At 39.3% G+C, this 13,026-nt stretch overlaps 1 protein-coding gene across 1 annotated transcript in view; it reads left to right on the top strand.

The window, feature by feature from the left end:
* The window catches only part of LOC126197214 (adipocyte plasma membrane-associated protein Hemomucin-like), a 117,680-nt gene extending 107,136 nt beyond the window's left edge, over nucleotides 1-10,544 (top strand). Inside the window, exons 7-8 of the mRNA XM_049934623.1 lie at nucleotides 6,574-6,847; nucleotides 10,095-10,544. Of these exons, the coding sequence (XP_049790580.1) occupies nucleotides 6,574-6,847; nucleotides 10,095-10,358 (538 nt within the window). The 3' untranslated portion in view covers nucleotides 10,359-10,544. The remainder of the gene's footprint in view (nucleotides 1-6,573; nucleotides 6,848-10,094) is intronic.
* The last annotated feature ends 2,482 nt before the right edge of the window (nucleotides 10,545-13,026 follow it).

The raw sequence follows: 13,026 nt of genomic DNA, 5'->3' as shown, positions 1-13,026 counted from the left end.
TTTTTATTGTGTCTATCTACCGGCGCTTTCTCGTGTGGTAAGTCACAGCATCTTTGTTTTTTTAATATATTTTTCCCATGTGGGATGTTTCTTTCTATTATATTCATATCATTAATTAACAAAGTCAATATCATGTAAAACAAAATAAGCAGCAGTTTATATTGCACCTAGCTGTTATGTTTTCAGATCATTAGTCTTTCATTTAACTTTTTCTTTTGAGTGTCGCACTTCACATAACAAATACTTAATGTGCTTCCTAACTCACAAAAAGGTCCTACTACACAAAAATGATATGCGTCTGTACATATTTACCATGTCATATTTACTCAAGTCTCCATTTTCATCATAGAGTTTGTTTATGAACTTTGTGAGCTAGAGGAGTGCATTCACCAAAATTACCCTAACGCAAAGTCAGGCTTCTTAACCACTGGTGTCCTATCTAACATATTTTTCATTACTTCTCATTATTGCTTCGTTATTTCATCAATGCATCATTACTACCATCTAATGCATTACTACCATCTATCCTTGCTTCTTTACTTACTTCATTATTCCATTAACTAAAAAATAAACTCACTTTGATCTTCATATTCAAATAAGGAATCTGCAGAATAACCTTTCTTCAGTAATAAATCCTATTATTATATGAAAACTTTACTCTCATTACACAACTGACAAAAAGCACTAGCTAAAATCATTACTTCCTTTTAGGACTGAGGGCAGTGCAATTATAAACCTCGCTTGATTCTTTCACACACTTTACTGTAGCCAACTGTATCTGAACTTTAATCCATTTTACTAGTGGCTGAATGGGCTATAGCATAACACATTTGACTAAGGTTGAACATTTCCATAAATAATTGCACTGAACACAAAACTTTTATGTGTTATCCTGAATAGTGCTAAACCATTTATTCATAATGTTCTGTCTTTCTGTACTTCTGCTGCTGCACAAATTCCTACTGACTCCACATATTAGTCGAATGCATTAGATCTTTAGTGTTACATTTAAGCAGTTCCACATTTTTATATTTTGATAGCTGCTCTGATTCACATTAGCATTGCTTTGTGGTTGAAAGAAATTTATTATTGCTGAAACAAAATCATCCTCATTACAACATTCAAAACCAAATCGTAAACAATACATCATCACACTCCATGGCAGATTGAAACTGTGTGCCGGAGGACCAAGATTCAAACTTGGGACCTTTACGTTTCGCAGGGAAGTGCTCTGCCAATTAAGCTACCAAATAGAGACTCACAGCCCATCCTCATGGCTTTACTTCTACCATTTCCTCATCCTCTACCTTCCCCACTTCACAGAAGTTCTCCTGTGAAACTTGAGGGACAGACATTCCTGGAAGAAAGGAGCGGACACATGGCTGAGACACAGCGTGGTGTATATTTCCAGAATGAAATTTTCACTCTGCAGTGGAGTGTGCACCAATATGAAAATACTGGCAGATTAAAACTGTATGCTGGACCAAGATTTGAGTTCGAGTTTGAGTCTTGGTTCACCACACAGTTTTAATCTGCCAGGAAGTTTCATAACAGTGCACACTCCTCAGCAGAGAGAAAATTATATTCTGGAAACACCTCATCAGTTTCACTAGATACCATACAATCGTAAGCAAGCTAAGGAAAGCTGTGGAAATGATGGGGGTGCAAAAAACCAACAACGATAGCACTAATGAGGCAGTCACATGGGTTGCTATCCCAGGGGCAGAAACCACTCAGAAGTCAGCAAGACATAAGACGACTCCAACCACATGTACATACGATTTTTGTAGGCAGTATCTCTCCAAACAAAGCTCAGGTTAGTGATGTATTAAAAATGCCTTAGGAAACCTGGATGTTAATTTAAAATCCAGTAGACAAATAAATTGCAGTGACAAGTATATAACCTTGTAGCACCAGACTATGTAACACTTTGAAATGAGCTCCTTAAGGGGCCTTGAAGGCCCAAGAGATATCTGCCAGTTGCCATGTCATCCTCCGCCTTGCATTGTCATGTGGATGTGGTATAGAGAGGCATATGATCAGTACACTGCTCTCCTGACAGTTTTCCATGTATTTGTGAGAACAGGGTTTAAATTATGAAACAGCTGCAGAAATAAATGTGCATAAATTTAAGTACACTATCGATATTAAGGAACATGATTCAATTTCAGCTTCTTTGCTTGTTACAATGCGATTTTATAAGCATCTCTACGACAATGCCTCTTCATAGATCATCATTTGCACCTACAGCCATTTGCACTTCACAGTTGAAAGCTGCCGAAAGTGCTGCCAGATGACAGGGATTTTCTTAAGCTGACTCAACATTAGGCGTGTCTTAGTAGTAAAGAATAAATGTATTAAAACCTTATGGATGATGTGGTATTTTTTTTACATATGTCAGTGTTTATGATATTAGATCTCTTGAACTGTATGTCGCACAATTATAAATTTATGTAGGTATGTTCAGCAGCATGTGTGGGCACTGTCGGCAAAATATGTTATGAACAGAGTTAGTAGCAAAGAAGTATGTCACACACGATGTGGCAGTTTTCGATCCATCTCAGTGTTTATGACTTCATATCTCTCAATCTGTGTGTCATCCAATGATATAATTTTGTATGTACATTCAGCAGAATGGGTGGCTACTGTATGCAAAATTTGTTGCAAACACAGTTAGTTGAAAAGAAATAATAAATTTAAACACCATGCACAATGCAGCAGTTTTAAATGCATCTCAGTGCTTATGGTGTCATATTTCCTTAACTGTGTGTGGTACCATGATATATGTTTATAGGTACATTTAGCAGCACATGTGGATACTGGGTGCAAAATTTATTGCAAATAAAGTTAGCAGCACAGAAGTAACACATATAAACACCATGCAAGACATGGCAGTTTTTCACACATGTCATTGTGTATGACCTTTGCCACTCCCCTTCATCTATGTACACCCTTGTTCTCACTACAGGTGGATCATTCTCATTCTGGATCTGTGTGACCGATCTCTCATTTTATCCTTCTATAACCAATTCCTCTTTTCTTCCAGAAGAAGGATCTGTTAGTTCTTCTTTTACTTTTATGTGTGTCTTTTGACAATAGGACACATTTCACCTCCTGAAGGTATGTGAAGGCCAGCAGTTCTGCCTCATAAATTGATCTTACCCAGCGATTCTTGCATTATACATTGACCACTGATAAGGATTCTGTTGTCAAAAGGTTATTGCATTGACCACTAAGCTTGCTGTCGTTAATGAGTTATTCTCAGGAAAGTAATTTGTTGGAAGTCACCTACTCAGAAATGTTTGTGAACAAGAAAAGAAAGGAAACAGTTTTATAATTAGAGGTCACTTGTTTATCCCATGTTCTTCAGTCTTTTTAGTACTTTGTTTGAAATACCAACATAAAAAGAAGAGTTTCTTCTCTTTGTGACCCAATGATTTTTGAGAATAATTTTACAGCTGATTTTGCCAAACTAATGTCTGTGTTTTTCTAAGTAAATCTAATGGTTCTGCTTCTGGTGATCCATTCTCTCTCTCGGTTTTAGAAAAGCATGTTCTGAGACAACAAGACAAATTTGTTCTTGCTTGCAGTATCTAGAGCAATGGCCTCAAGTGTGGTTGGAGGAGTCATAGTGCAAAGAATGAATCACTCGTTCCTGCAGCCTGACCACCACCTGTGGGCACAACCGCAAGTGCTCACATGCTGTTCTTTGTGACAGCAAAGCCTCATTTGTAATGATGGTCTGTGTCATTGGCCACCTGCTGTCAGTATGCACATAGCCCGCATCTTTTGTGTGTGCACACTACGAAGATGCCTTAATGCATTTGTCTGCTACCTGGGGCTGCTGGTTCTACACATCCAATGGTGTCACTGTTCTGCTGGACCTATGCTAATGGAAAATCCAGCTATTACTTATAATACTGCAGGGGGGGGGGGGGGGGGGCGTGATGGCGCAGGAGATTTGAACCTCACCCCTTTTGACACCCATAGTGCACTACTAAATAAACAAATAAAAATAAATATCAGGTAAATATTGCTACTTACTGTATAGAAGAAATGTTGAGATGCAGATAGGCACAACTAAAAGACACTTGTAAAAAAGCTTTTGGTCATAGTCTTCAACAGCAAAACAGAAACAGAGAAACACACATTGGCCACAGTTTGGTGGTAGCCATTCACTCTGGTGGACAGCTGATTGGTAGCCATATCACTATAAAACGCTGTGCAGTGGTTGCAGCACAGCTGGTTTATGGCATGGATAGTTTCCCAGCTGGCCCATCCTTTGATAGGGTAGGATAAACCTGTGACACGACTGGAATAAGAAGTGCTGGGTGGGTGGATTGGGCAGGTATTGCACGTGGGTCTTCCACAGGGATATGATCCTTGTGGGATTGGGAGTGGCATAGAGATGGAGCAGGATGTTGCGGATGTTGGGTGGGCGCTGGAACACTACTTTAGGAGGGGTGGGAAAGATCTGGGATAGGATGTCCCTCATTTCAGGGTATGATTATAGATGATCAAACCCCTGGTGGAGGATGTGGTTCATTTGTTCCAGTTTGGGATGGTACTGGGTGATGAAGAGGGCACTCCTTTGTGGCCAGTTCGTGGGGGTGGTTGAAGGACCGGGGATGCAAGGGGGAAACAGCATGGGAGATCTGGTTGCAAATCAGGTCTGGGGGATAGTGCCTTTCTGTGAAGGCCTTGGTGAAACCCTCAGCACTCTGGGCAAGGGAGTTCTTGTCACTGCAGATACACCTCACCTGGGTGGCCATGTCATATGGGAGGGGGATTTTTTTAGTGCAAAAGGGATGACAGATGTTAAAATGCAGGTACGCTGGGTGGTTTTAATGTGGACAGTGGTGCAGTTGGAGCCAATCACCAGAGAGGAGGAGGTTTGCTTTGTGGGACACTCAACTACACAGTCATCAGCACCCATACACATTCTCAATCTGTACACCATCCAATCTAGCCACATTCATCAGTGATGATGGAATGGTGATGACAACACAAATACCCAGTCCCCAGGCAGAGAAAAATCCCCAATGCAGCCGGGAATCGAACCCACGACCCCGTGATCCAGAAGTAGCAAGGCTTGACATAGACCACAAGCCCCAGACCAGGTGAAACGGATGGGAGGGAAGGTGTTGGGGTTTTGAAGGAATCAAGATAGGATGTCTTGGCTCTGAGTCCAGATCATGAAGATATCATCAGTGGACATGAACCAGGCCAAAGGTTTGGCGTTTTGGGGGACTAGGAAGGTCTCCAGTAGATAGCTCATAAACAGGATGGCATATGAGGGTACCATGTGGTGCCCATGGCAGTGCTGCGGATTTGTTTATATACCTTCCCTTGCCACCTCCTGGCACAAGGATCATATCTCTGTGGAAGACCCAGGTGAAAGACCTGCCCATTCTACTCATCCAACACTTCCTATTACAGTCCTGTCGCAGTTTTATTGTACCCCATCAGGGATCATGCTAGAAACCAGCTATGTCATTTACCAACTCTGCTGCAACCACTGCACAGCTTATTATATTAGTATGACTACCAATCAGCTGTCCATCAGGATGACGGCCACTGCCAAACTGTGGCCAAGAGCAAAGTAGACCATCCTGTGGGACAACATGCAGCTGAGCATAATGTGCTTGTTTACTGGTTGCTTCACTACCAAAGCCACTTGGATTTCTCACACACCATCTAGTTTTCTGAACTATGCTGATGGGAGTTATCCTTACAACACATCCTCTTCTCCCATAATTATCCCGGCCTCAACCTACAATTACATACTGTCCTCTCACCCTCCACCTAACAGTTTCCACCCCTTCTGTCATATCATCTCCTCCCCATTCTCGTCTCCTAGCCTTTCTGTTTGCTGCCCTCTGTTAATGCACCCACCCATCTTTCTTCACCCCTCTCCTTTTAGCTCCTTTCTTTCCCCATTTCCCTGCCTCACAACCTCCTGACACTGCACCTGTTGGCATTCTAGTCCCTGTACACTCTGCCAGACAGTGGTCCTCCGTCCCCCCACCCTGCCCCCACCAGTGCACTACTGTCCCTTCCCCTTCACCTTCCCTGGTCCCTCCAGATTTTTGCTGCCATCTACAGATAGTTGCATCCTGGCCTGAGCTGCTGGAATTGGGGTTCATGAGTGTACGAGGTGTGCTTGTTTGTGCATACGGATGGTGTGTGTTTCTGTGTTTCTCTTTTGCTGATGAAAGTAGTGGCTGAAAGCTTTGTGTAAATGTCTTTTAGTTGTGCCCGTCTGCAATTTCCTGTATCTCCTTTATGGTAAGTAGCAAACTATGTGGAGTTTTCATTGTTTAAATATCAGGTAAACAGACCAAGGAACAGAGAACCTAAAAGGTATTTTTTGTGTGATAATAAAAAACACCACAATGATGGCACAGAGAGAATTGTGAGGTGTTACCAGATGCAATATAGAAGGCTTGCTACACTGGATTAATATTGATTTTTTCCTATTCTGTTCTACATGCAGGCATGAAATGTTGATTATATACTTTTTTCCTTCTTTTTTAGGTGCTACTGTATGCTAATTTTTTCCTTCTTTTTCAGATACTATCTTAAAGGTGCAAAGAAAGGGTCAAATGATATATTTGTGGATAAATTACCAGGTTTTCCTGACAACTTGAGCCATGATGGTAAAGGAAGCTACTTTGTTGCACTAGCATTTCCAGCAGATAAAGATCATCCAGCATTTAACCACATCATTAGTGAATATCCTGTCCTAAGAAAATTTCTTGCCAGGTTGCTGGCTTTGCTGGAGATGCCATTTCAGTTCATTGAACGTTTTTATCCTAACTATTACGTCAAGAGAGCCACTCACTGGGTATGTTTTTTATAGCTGTACACTCTTTATGTAAGCATTTTGTATTAACTATTTGAAGATCAACAGCCCTTTCATTCAGTGGTAGTGTACACATTCTGTCGTGGTGAAAAACTTTCAGAAATACGGCCCAAATTAAGGTTCACATTAACAGACACACGCAGCTGTTCAAAATTAATAACAGAAATTTCTGGATGGAAAATTACGTAAAATATGGGACAGACAACCACTTACATATAGAGGACTGGTGCATGGCACAAAGAAACATGTAATAGAAAACAATTAACACTAGTTTTTGAGCTCTTTCTTTTTTCTGTTGAGAGTAAACACATTCACACAAACAACCACACAGACAGCCAAACGTACACACTTGTGCTAGCTAGGTAGAGCTCGAAAGCTAGTGTCATCTGTTTTCTATTATGTGTTCCTGTGCACAACGCATGTGTCCTCTATACATAGATGGTTGCATTTCCCTTGTTTCATGTAATTAATAATTAAGTATCATCAATCAGTAATAAATTTTGTACTGCTTAATCAGGCTCAATTTAGCATAATAAAATGAACAAAAATACTGCTTTTTTTCCCTCAGGTATATTGAGTAATAGCTGCTTATATACTGCTACTACTTGCTTATTGTTTGTATAGTTACATTTTGAAAGAAAACTGTATACAGGGTGAGCCAAGTCACATTTTCACAAAAGTATCTAAAGAATGTGCTAAAACTGAGATGTAAGGCAGTCAGAATGTGTGACTTTGGTGTTAACACCACTAATGAGAAATTCTCTGACTACTGGGCAGGATGCTGTAAAATGGCCTGCCAGGTCCTTCAATTTGACTCATCTTGATTTATTTTCCTGTGGAAGCACTCTTGAAGATGCAGTCTGCCATGACGTCCCACCTACACCAGGTAATATGGACAAATTGCTGCACCATGTGCTGCTGACACTGATATTATCTCCTCTGCTCCTCTATCTCTGAGTGAAATGCTTGGTTTGTTGACTTATTTATTCTATATGATGACAATTTCAAGTTTCAAAATTGTCCTCAACAGGTATTTTATGGAATCTCCCAAATCCTTAAAGAAGCATTCGAGCTAGTTTGGGGAAAAAAAGTTCCGATAATCTCTTCACTGGTGGTCCTTTATTATCCCTCACACCTCGTTCAGCATTTACTTGTCTAATGCATGTTTTACAAATTTCAGTCAAAAAGTAATGCCTCGTATTTCTGTTTCTTTTTCTTCCCCCTTAACTTTCCATCCCACAGCACAGTTTTGAATTTTTTCTTCTTTGGTGAGTTTCTGTGATGTCATTCCATTGACTGCCTCTCTGATTCTGATTTTAAAAAAATGAACCCATGTTTTATCTCTGGTCAAATTTTTTCCAGAAACTCCTCTTCCTTCAAACAGAAGTGCTGCAAGAGTTGGGAGTCAATTGTTTTTCTTGCCTCTTTTTATTTTGGTTGGTTAACATTCTTGGTATGCAAGTTGCACAAACCTTTGAGTATCCCAGTTGTTGAAGAATCATCATAACATTGCCGTTATTGAGGGAGTTAATGCAACACAAATCATCTGCAGTCTCACAGTTGTCTCCACAAATGATGTCATTGACCCACTGAATGTTGCTTGGAGTGACTGCAGTAACCAGCCTGCCATTTCGCATTTCATCAGCCAAAGGTGTTTGCCCTTCAGCTCCATTACAGTGATGAACCCATCATCTGACAGAGCTGATATCCACTGTTGCATCAATGTACAAATTTTTCAAACTTTCATGAATGTGAATGAGCGTTTCATCTTCTGTATTCAAGAATTCTATCAAAGAATGCTATCTGATATGAACATTATGCATTGAGGTGTGAATCAGAGTTGAATGATAGAAACTCTTGCTTACACCTGATCACTAACTTTTGTGATTGGACTGAAGGGAGAGAAACCAACAGTGAACCTTTATGAACTGAAAACATCTTATCTTGACATACAAAATACATTTGTGTAGTTCGTGAATCTCAGGAAGCCTACTAGAAGGACTTAAGTTCAAAGGTTGGTGTATGCTGATGGAGGATTTTTGATATTCTAGGGATGGTTTAATCTTCTTTTGTTGATTTTTGAGGTACCTGAAGTCAAATGGGAACATTGAGGTGCTAAACAACCAAATTTTTCTTCTGCTATTTTCTCAACACCTTAGTGAGGACTAACATTATCTACCAAGTTGAAACTGTAGCAGCATGGCATGAGGAAAATTCTGCAGCAATCACACATCTGGACTGGCCTGAGTGTCTCAAGATTTGAAACCAATGGAAAATCTCAGGATTTCCTTCAACAGTCTCCAAATGTTGGAGACAGTACCACACCATGTACCATGTTCATGAGTTGTCTGTGGTAGGAATAATTTGACATTGATGATGTCTAGAACCTTGTGTGGTCCATACTGTAGTGAATCACCATTGCTACCAATACACGTGGCAGTGTTAAATACTATTTAGTCAGAGGTCACTAATGTTTGCCACAAAATCTCATAGTATGTGTCTACTACATTGGTTTACATAAAAAGTACCGTCCTGGAATTTATGTATACTATCTTGTTGGTGGACACCATTTGCCTGTATTTAGTTGTCACAGTCTTCAATTTTTTTTGCATGAGATTCGATCCCCCTATATTCTCGCAGGTGGTAACATGGTAAAAAAAAGTGCATCATCATCATCATCATCATCGTCAGTACATTGCTAGAAGAGTGTTAATGCTGCTGCTCTATGTTTAACTTCATATTCTATATTTAGTTGCTTGTTTTCTAGGCATCCTGTGGAAATATAAACAATTGATGAGGGTTTCACATAAGTTAAGAGAACTTAGTGGTCATGATGTTTGACTTACAGTCTCTTTGCCAGAGTTAATTCACAGCTTTTAAAAATCAGACTTTGGGACACATTTGCACTTGCAAGGAGATGGTGGTGGGATATTCTTTCTTTCGTACCAGTGCTGAAAAATAAGTACTGTCTTAGTGTTGTTCTACAAAAAGACTACAAACATGTAGATCTCTTGCTACTCTTGTGTGTTCATGTTGCTCTAACAACAGTGTTAAATCTGAAGCCACAAGGAATTACTTAAAATGTATCTATAGTGCATGCATTTTGGTGTAATTAAGTTGTATTTGACATAAATGTCATTTAAAAAGATGTAGTTTGTTTCATTGAAATAACAACTTTTCAAATGGTCAGTTAAAGATGATTAATTTATTAATAAAAATTATTTTTCAGATTGGACATTTTGAATCTGTACGATTTATGGAACCAAAACGGTTTACCTTATTGAGACTAGGTAAGGATGGGAAAGTATTAGAGAGCATGCATTGCTTGGATGGTACTCTCTCAGGAATCAGTGATGTTGTTGAGTTTGAAGACGCCCTCTATTTTGGATCCCCATACAATACATATATAGGAAGAATTAAATTGGAGAAACAACCCAGAATTTCCATACGGATCAAGACAAATAAGGAACCAACAGCAGAAATGAAATATTAATGGAACGTAAAGACTGAATGTTAATTAAGATTTTTTTAAACTTTGTTATTTTATTTTTGACTGTTTTAATTTTTGAATATGTTCTGTTGCATTTTAGTAATGTCATTTTATATAATGTGTTCACATCTTATTTATCTATATACCTTGCAGTGTGTAGAACAAAGGCACTATTAAAAATAATCACCTGTGGTGTGATCTGAAAGTGGAATTTGTTTCTTGAACGACTGGAAGTCTGTTTTTATTTGTTCTCAGTGCTGTCATTAAATTATTATGCAGTACTACAATATTTTGGGATGGAAAATACTTGTACTACTGACAGCCACATATAAAAATATTAATGAAATGAAGGGCATGTCACTCAGACCCCAGATGATAGGGGCTCACCTGTTGTGAGGAAAGATAAAGGGGGTGGGGGGCTATTGGCAGTACCAATATTCCACCTCATGAAGGTAAGTAATGACTCATAATTTTATTGTTTTCTCAAATGGATTTTCCTTTTGGTACAGTGTTAAAACCTGTTACTCAGACATACACTGAGCTTAATGTGTGCCTAAATGAGACTAATTCTCCCATCAATACTGTGAAGGAGTAATGTTCTAAGTTCGAACTACTTAACACACGTTTTGAAGTTTTTAAATTACATCCTGTAATATGACACTCTCCAATGAGTATTAAGAGACAAATGAGCAATGTTGTACTAATATATCTGAGGAATGTGTGGAGTGCACAAAAATTACTATTCTTTGGAGTTATTGAAAAATTAGAATGTAATGGTTTTCTGAGTTATGTTTTCTGGTTATTTGGAGAGTAGTTAAACTGGTTTTTTATCAGTATATCAATTATAAGTGCTACATGAAAAGAATTTTATCTGTTCCCCTCTCAAACTACTGCCAAAAATTGTAACTGTCTATGGAGAATTCCTGCATATTTACATGAAATGGGAATTAGTGTGTTACAAATTACTGAGTGTAAAATTGAGGCAGTATGAAAAAGATTGTTATATCTTTCACTGTGCATGCCATATTTCTTTTAAAGCTGACCTCCAGTATTAGTGGTAATTGCAAATAAAGGCAGAATGTGTGATAAATTCCCATAGTTAAATAAGTTTGATTTCCCATCTGCTGTTTCCTGTGTGAAAAGCTCTTCTTGAAAGTACTCTCTTCTGATTCAACATCAGCCAGCTTGTGAAAAAACCATATCCTTTGCTGGGGCTTCAATTACTCTTATTGTGCTATGGGATGAGGTATTATCTCGCCTTCATCACACAAAATGATGATCTGCTGTCCATCAAACAATGCAGTACACCAATATCTTTTCCCATTTCTGTGTCATCTCTGTCCCAGCATTGCATCTCACATGTCATTCATCTGTGGACAACCCAGGTGCAAGCCCTGTCCCCTACATCCACCCACAATTTCCTGTATACCAGACATAAGGCCACATTTAAAGTCAGCTATTAAATATATCTGTAATGTAGCAACTTTGGTGTGTTACAAGAGTATGTCAAACATAAATAGTCAATGCCAACTGTTGCTAACTGCGAACTTGACATTGAAGTGGCTCAACATGTTACACACAACACCAATGACCTCAACAGTTGCTTCGGTACAAGCGCTCTTTGAGTTCTCCATCCACCTCTCTCCCTCAGTACTAAGTTCCTTTGAATTACACAGGTAGGAACTGTCTGTGCAGCATATAAATCATTCCTGCAATCCCCCTATTCTGAAACTCCGCTAACACCGTTTTCATTCAGCCTATAGTGTAATCACAGCTCTCTCTCTCTCTCTCTCTCTCTCTCTCTCTCTCTCTCTCTCTTTCAAGCACCATATATCATGTACATATCAACTATTCGTGAATAATTTCAGACGGACAATTTATGATTGAAGTGAGAACATGTTTTAAGAGCACTCAATAAAGCTGTTGAGTGTAGTGCAAGAAATATCAATATTGAGTGTGATCATGCTGTCCTTGATGTGCAGTGTTGTTCATGACAATGTGTATGAGCTCCGTAGGAAGTGTATTCCATCTACTGCAAAGCTGTTCTCAGTGTAGCACGGCTCTGGGTAGGAGAATTTCAAGCGGCATTATGCATCCTTAGAGCATTCTACACATGCTCTGTGAGATTCACAGTCTGTTGTGCGTTGTGGTTGAGCGTTAGCATGTAGGATGAAATCATAAACTGTTCCTCAGTGAAACATCCCTGCTCACAACTAAGATGTAACTGCTTGTAAATTTAAGTTCAAAAATTGCAGTCGTCTTCTTAACTGACAGAGATTGTTGCAAAAGATAAAAATGTTTTGGAACAGGTAATGAGTCAATAATATCCAAATACACTGCTGGAAAACAATCAGTACACCCTTCTAAAAGTTTCTGGTTCACTCATGAGTTACTGCTGCAACAGTGTGTATGGATTACATGAAAGGATTACATTTATAGATCAATAGCACAAGTGATTCTGAGTTACCAAGTATTGACCCAGGCTGAAATATCTATATTAGTATGTGGTGTAGCCTTGATGGGCAGCAGTGCAGTCGCTGACTCTGGCATCCAGTTGATCACACAAATGGTGAATAATGTCCTGGGATATGTTATGCCACATACCATCATACCCCACACGTGCTCAACGGGAGACAAGCCCAGAGATCATGCTGGCCAAAGAAGTTGCCGC

Source organism: Schistocerca nitens, chromosome 1 (genome assembly GCF_023898315.1).
Source record: "Schistocerca nitens isolate TAMUIC-IGC-003100 chromosome 1, iqSchNite1.1, whole genome shotgun sequence".
NCBI lineage: Eukaryota > Metazoa > Arthropoda > Insecta > Orthoptera > Acrididae > Schistocerca > Schistocerca nitens.
Note: the sequence above shows the minus strand (reverse complement) of the source record. Positions and strands in the feature narration are given on the sequence as shown.